The sequence below is a fragment of the Sinocyclocheilus rhinocerous genome, unplaced genomic scaffold, assembly GCF_001515625.1.
Source record: "Sinocyclocheilus rhinocerous isolate Xijiao unplaced genomic scaffold, SAMN03320098_v1.1 scaffold15, whole genome shotgun sequence".
NCBI lineage: Eukaryota > Metazoa > Chordata > Actinopteri > Cypriniformes > Cyprinidae > Sinocyclocheilus > Sinocyclocheilus rhinocerous.
In genome coordinates this window covers 718,887-725,994 of record NW_015631053.1, presented here as the reverse complement: position 1 = coordinate 725,994, position 7,108 = coordinate 718,887, and the positions used below count along the sequence as shown (strand labels likewise).

At 45.3% G+C, this 7,108-nt stretch overlaps 1 protein-coding gene across 1 annotated transcript in view; it reads right to left on the bottom strand.

The window, feature by feature from the left end:
* Positions 1 to 2,059: 2,059 nt before the first annotated feature.
* dact3a (dishevelled-binding antagonist of beta-catenin 3a) overlaps positions 2,060 to 7,108 on the bottom strand; it is a 14,796-nt gene continuing 9,747 nt past the window's right edge. The window contains exons 3-4 of the mRNA XM_016554079.1: positions 6,350 to 6,799; positions 2,060 to 3,265 (exon numbers count right to left, since the gene is read on the bottom strand). Coding sequence (XP_016409565.1) covers positions 2,166 to 3,265; positions 6,350 to 6,799 — 1,550 coding nt within the window. The 3' untranslated portion in view covers positions 2,060 to 2,165. The remainder of the gene's footprint in view (positions 3,266 to 6,349; positions 6,800 to 7,108) is intronic.

The following is a 7,108-nucleotide window of genomic DNA, read 5'->3' as shown; positions in this document are numbered from 1 at the left end:
CACACTCTCTCTCTCTCACACACACACACACAGACAGACACAGACACACACACTCACAGAGACACACACACACACACTCACTCACACACACAGACAGACAGACACACACACACACACTCACACAGACAGAGATGATGGTGATGGAGGGTCTCAGCAGCACAGTTCTGAAGTCTGATCTTGCAGACGTGGCCGCAGGTTTTTATTTACAGTTTACATTCATAAATACAGGGAACATTTACAGGCATTTACACGTGTGATGCGTTCAGCGGGGTTTCATTTCTGTTTTTTGAGTGTTGCGTGTTAAGACAGTAAGAGTGAATCTGCAGAGCCGTGTTGAGTTTCTCTCATCCTCTGATTCTCCCCAAACAAACACTAAAGCATCACCGTCTCATTATGAACGTCACTGTGAGCCGCGTTCAGTCCAGAAGCATCAAAATTAAAGAGTGAATTTGAATTGAATTGGCCAAAACACACAGGATATTCAACTGGAATGACAGGAAGAGGAATTTACTGAACCGCGATTTAAAGAAATTCAACACAACAGAGAAAGTTCATGAGTCCAACATAAACAGACCAGAAATAAAGATTTGATCTGTGAGCTGCTTAATGCTGTTTAGCTCCAATTTGGAAGATTTTGGGGTAAATTAAGGCATTATTAGGGAAATGTGAAAGTATTATTTACTGCTTCATATTTTTTTTTGGAACCTGTGATACTTTTTTCAGGATTCTTTTATGAATATAAAATAAAAAAATTTTAATCTTGTGTTACAATATACACTACCGTTCAAAAGTTTTGGAGTCAGTAAATTTTGTTCTTTCATTTTTTGAAATTAATGAATACTTTCATTCAGCAAGGATGTGTTAAATGGATAAAAAGTGGTAGTAAAGACTCATATTGTTAGAAAAGATTTTAAATAAATGCTGTTCTTTTTAACTTTTCATTCATAAAAGAATCCAGAAAAAAGTATCAGTTTCCAAAAAAAATTAAAACATGAAATAGCGCAACTGTTTCCAGCATTGATAATAAATCAGCATATTAGAATGATTTCTGAAGATCATGTGACACTGAAGACTGGAGTAATGATGCTGAAAATACAGCTGCGCATCACAGAAATACATTACAGTTTAACAGATATTCACACAGAAAACCAATATTAGAAATTGAAATAATATCTCACAATATTACAGTTGTTATTTTTTAAGAAATTCAAACAATAAATAGCGTTTGGGGCTCTTGAATAGCCACATACACACTGCAGCTAAAATTGCAGCAAAGTGTTAGTGTTGCCAGATCTTCATAGAAAAAAACAACAACAAACAAGGACAAGCACAAAAAAAAACACTAAAACACCCAAATGCTATACGTTTTATAACACCAAAAAAATCATATATCTCAGATCCGCAACGGACCACTTTATTAACTCCATAAAGTGCCTAGCTTTATGAGCTAAGACCAAACAACATGCCTAAAAGCGCTTGTAAAAAGAGGATATGGCAACACTGCAAGACAGCGCTCTCTAAAGCAGCCTCCCGAGCATAAACAAAACACAGCATGTCTATCAGCGGTAGTTTAGTTAAAATCGACAGAGAAAAAGAGTCAAAAGGCAGATACCAAGCGGCTAAATTCGTATTCACTCCCGCAAGACGACAAAATGTTGCTGTGGTTACAAATGCGGGAGTGACTGCTGTTCCGTACACACATGGAACGATAATTTACTGGACTCACTCCCGCATTTAAATGCAGTTGTCACTCATGAAACTTGCAGTGTGTACGTGACAAATCACTGAAACGCCTCAGTTCAAGCTGCACGTGAACTAGGGTTGCAAAAGGCACCTTTTTGCAACCATAACGTGAACTGATAGTCTCTTCCTCTTTACTAGTTAAAGCATGAAATAAACATGAATGAACATCAGAAGGTATCTTGTTTTAACTGTGTAAAGATGTCAATGTACCGTTTTTCAAAAGTCCACCGACGTTAATCTACTGTCCTGTCTGGTTTGTTTGTCAGACAAAAGCAGATTTCAACAGATTTTGTAATGTTGTAAAAGCAGATTCGGCATTATGATTGGTCAGACCACCTGTCAATCAAACTCCCTGCAAAGGGTCACCCTGTTTGCCACTTCAATTCAAACTGCTTTCAGTTCACTGTGATTAGGTTTGTCGCTCATACGGTGGTCATGACTTTGAGTGATCCGCTCCTGAACCTCAGGATCTTCTTCTTGAGCGCATGCGACGCCTTGATCTTCACGAAAGCTTTGGGCTGCGGCGGGTGTGATGGAGAGGGTGGAGCCAGCTGTGGACGGAGCTGCTGCGGCCAGACCAATCCGCCGCTCTCGTCGGAGTCGCTGGAGAGCGAGCTGGAGCCGGGCGACTCGGCCTCGCTCAGACTGGACTCCGACTCTCGGAGCGCGTAGCCGTCTGGCGGGAACTGATGATGATGATGATGAAGGTGTGGTTGGGCATAGACACGAGGTTTGCGCGAGCGTCTTATTGGCTGCTCAGAAGGCGTCTCGGCTTCGTCCTGACTCAGTTCTAGCGTGGAGCGCCAGCGGCGGTGACCGGAGCCGCGGCGTGTTTTGGCTTGAGCGTTGCGCTCCATAGTGTTATATTTGCGCTCTCTTTGCCCAAGCAGGCTGTTCTCGGATTGAGCGCGACATGCTTTTCGTCCGGGTTTCTTCTGCGCAATCTTGTCCTCTGTGAAGCGGCACTTCTTCGCAGCGGCTCTGAGCTGTGAGGTGGTGGGTTTGGGAGCGGCGTGCGTTCGGTGCGCGACGGTTTGAGCGTGGCACGGCTGCGCTGGGATGTATTGCGCGTTCACAAGCTCGTCGGACGATGGCGAGCGAGCGTTCTGATAGGATTCGGCTTCGCTGCTGCTGGGATCCAGAGCGCCGCAGCGGATCCCGGCGAGTCGGGAATAGCATGCATGTCTCTCCTCGGGGATGTACGCCGGATCCATGCGGCACAGGCTGCTCTGTCGGACCACGGCTCGGGCCTCGGGCCCCAGGCTGGTGCGGGGTTTTGTGGGTCGGGTGGGAGGCGAGCGGTGCTGGATCATGCCAAGAATGTAAGTTTCGGCATGCTGTGTCTGTCTGTAGTCATCTGCACCGGGTTCTTCCTCCTCTGCGTCCTCACTGGGATGCCAGATCCACGGCTTGTCTTCAGTGATGTCCTCTAGAGGCGGATAGGGTGCAGAGAAAGAGCAGGGAACCGTGGCGCGAGCGTTCAGCTCACGGCTGACGAATACGTCACCTACAGAGTGAGACGCTGACAGTTAGCATGAAAACAACATACAGCAGCCTCAACCTAAACGAACACAGATTAGTGCTCGCGTCTTGTGTTTGAATGCTTTAAACTCTTTTGAATGTTTAAATTAGCAAGGCTTAAAGACACATGCAAATGATAAGCTTTTGTGACAATGCGCAGCAGTGGCCCATCAACTGTCCTGAGCGTCTTTTTAGGCTGGCCTCAGCCAGTCGGTTGAGATCGCCGGGGGGCCCCCCCTCAGCCGTGGGCCCCTATAATCGTCACCACCTTTCACCCCACTACATGCAACACATGCAATGAGACATGAGGTAATCTGACAGCGTTGCATTCAATCCTCCACCAAGGGAGTCTCTCATCATGTCGTAGGTAAAGAACGATAACTATAAAGATAACTATATTAGCGTCCACACCAGCGGATCGTCTGTTTATTCTCAGCGCACACTCGTCTGCTGCTTTAAATTCTCCAGCTCGTTATAGCAGGATGGATTCTGATTAGGTGTCAATGTTGGGGAGGTGTGGCTTTGCAGAGTGATTACGCAGGGAGGGTGGGGATCTTGCTTTCAAAGCTAGCTTGCTATTGCTAGCCATTCCGAAATCGCCTACCCTACCTTTAACCGTTTCGAAACATTACGAAATTTCAATGGTTTGCCATTGGGGGGCGATCTCTGTAAGCCTGTGAATAATGCGAGTTCACTGAGATTGCCCATCATTAGTATGAATGAAACAGACATTACATGTGCGTATAGTGCTCGATAATGCCCACTCCATCCTATTTTGGGTAAAAATAGGAAAAATAATACTTCTCTCAAAAGAAACTTGAATTAGATATATGATAATTAGGGGTGGAACGGTTCAACTTACTCACGGTTCGGTTTGTATCACGGTTTTAGAGTCACGTTTTCGGTACGGTTTGGTATGTGCTATGTTTAGGGAAAAACTATACTGTCAAATAAAAATAAAGAAAATAAGAATAATCTAACTACAAGCAACAGCACAAATTAATACAACAGAGTAAAGATACAAATAAAATAAACGGTGATTTTCCGTTTTTTTTTTAGGTAAGTCTAACATTAGTTTTTAGATACAGAAATTGAATAAAGTAAATGTAAAACAGCATTGCATATTTGACTGTATAAATTAAAGATGAATCTTTATTAAAGTTACAAAAGCTATTAAATCAAGAGCAGTGAGTGATTTCTTTGTTGCTGTTTGATTAATATTAAGAAAGTGCTGTCACTTTAAGACACTGTAAGTACGTTCAGCCGGCTATGTCTGCTATAGGATACTTACTAAGATGGGCATTTTGACAATTTTTGTGTGAATTTGTCTATTCAAACACAATACTTCAGAGAGAGCTTAATATTTGCGCAGGTTCTGAGGCGCGGGTTTGCGCGCTTCGGATGAGCGCACGCTCAAATCTTTTCACTGCGCGCGCAAGCTCGCGTCCTCTGGCTCTTAAATGTTTAAACTGGCAAAGCTTACATGAGTTTAGCTTAAACACAGATATCAACGTGTGCTGTTCAGGTCTCACCTGTGCGCACGCGCTATCAGCACCCAGGTGATGACGGAATAAATGCTCATATTCCATCATACGGCATTCGCATTGAACAAGAGTGAATGGTTTGTCCACGTCTTTTTTTTTTTTCCATCGCTGTTGTTGTAATGTATTGGGAAGCCAGAATGCGCATCCATCAACAGAAACATACAATAGCCGAACCCTGTTTGTTTTACGTGTTATTTATAGCAAACCAGATTACAGATGCGTTGTCAGATTTAAGTTGAACCGCGGTCCTAGTGTGTCCACCCCTAATGATAATCCATGTTTTTCTTCAGTGTACAGACGGGTCTTTTTTGATCATTTGCTTTGAAAAACATTGAAATTTTAAATTGCAAATAACACTCTGCAAAGCCATCAGAACCGGTATGTACTGAACCATGTGCTAACTGTATTGTTGCATCCCTAATATATATTTACATGTCTAAACATCCAACACAACACGGCCTTTATACATGTGAGACTGCGCTTCAGTCTGTGTGTGTGTGTGAGAGAGTGTGTGTGTGTGTGAGAGAGTGTGTGTGTGTGTGTGTGTGTCAGTGTGCCATCTAACAGAGAGGGTCTTTCTTTCACCAGGACTGTATTTTCACACTGAAGCTTTAAGGTCTCATGACTCTGTGTGTGTGTGTGTGTGTGTGTGTGAGATGTCTGACAGGAAGTCTCTGCTTTAACCATTTCACTGCCAAAACACAACACACTTTCCATACATCTTAAAGGACAGTCTAGAACTAAAGATTGAAATTCAGTACTTTTCTCTCATCATCATCTCATTCTCATGAAGGTTAGGAGTTTCAGATTTCTGGCACTGAAGCCACATGGAGTGAATTGGATCTCTGTAAGTGTGTGTGTTGTGTGTAGGGAGGATATGGGTGGTCCGCTTACCAACAGACTTGGGTCTCTCAGAAAGCCTTACGCGTTCCAAGGATCAAAACCTCCTTCCCAGGGGTTCCACCTAAATCAAAATTGTGTTCTGGGTAGGGCTGCACGATAAATCGCAATCGATATTAAGCAAAAGCTGCGATATTCATGCGTGCATCTTGAAGCACAGTTCTGTGATCAGTTGGAAATCTCCATCTGAAGGCCAGAGGATACGCCCTGCAGAAGAAAATTACTCCAAATATGCCCTGCAGAAGAAATCCAGGAAATCCCTATAGCGGTAGCTGAATAAACAGAAGATTTAACTGCTTTCATTGATTCAACGTGACTAATAAACACAGGACCACGACAATATATGGTTCCCTATCTGTCGGTCACTTCGAGTTATGTCGTGACTACATAGGGGGTGTACTTGAGAGCCCCAATCTGCTCCGACTTTAAGAGAAAACGCCAATGAAATTTGGCTAGTGGATTTTGCATACCTGAGCCACTCCCCGTGCATACAGGTATAAATAGGCGACAGGTGCATCCACTCATTCAGATTTTTGCTTTGGAGCCGAGTGGGTGAATGATTTCTTCTCCACAATTCAGATTTTTGCTTCGGAGCCGAGTGGGTGAATGATTTCTTCTCCACAAAGCCTTTTCATTCTGACTGGAAGAAAGAAGCTGTTCCTGGTTGGCGTTACGGCACAAACAGCAGTGTCCCTGTTGAACACCGCCTCCGCCCCGTGCTGAGACACTGTTGAGGCCGGCGCATGGAGCCTCTTGGAGGACTGCGGCGCCCCCCCCGTGTCCCAGCCAGCCCCTAAGTCCTCTAAAAAGGCTATCAGGCTCATGGGTTGGCAGTGAGCGACGTGTTGCCTCCTCATTCTTGCCCCCGACGCCCCATATCGCCAGCAGCCAAGAGATCGCAGCTTGGGGACGCGTTGCCTCTCCACGAATCTCTGGCCAGTCCCTCCGGGGACACGGGGAGTCCTGCTGTGATGAGCCAGGACGCGATGCCTTCTGTGCCATCCAGCATGACTTCTCACCGCTGCACCACCATGGGTGCGTCGATTGTCCCTTTGGTGTCGCTTGCACGGAGCTTGGAAGCGTGGCTTGTGCTGCCCAACAAGTCCCACTGGCTCAGCTACACGATTCATTTCGCCAGGCGACCCCCAGGTTCAGCGCCGTTCTCAAGACTTTGGTGGCAGCTCGAGATGCCCCTGTCCTGCGCGACGAGATTGCTGTCCTACTGGCGAAGGATGCAATTGAGCCTGTCCCTCCAGCCGAGATGGAGTCAGGGTTTTACAGCCCTTACTTCATCATGCCCAAGAAAGGCGGTGGCCTTCGACCAATTCTGGATCTGCAAGTTTTGAATCGGGCCCTTCACAAGCTCCCGTTCAGAAGCGCATCATCAGATGCATCCAGCC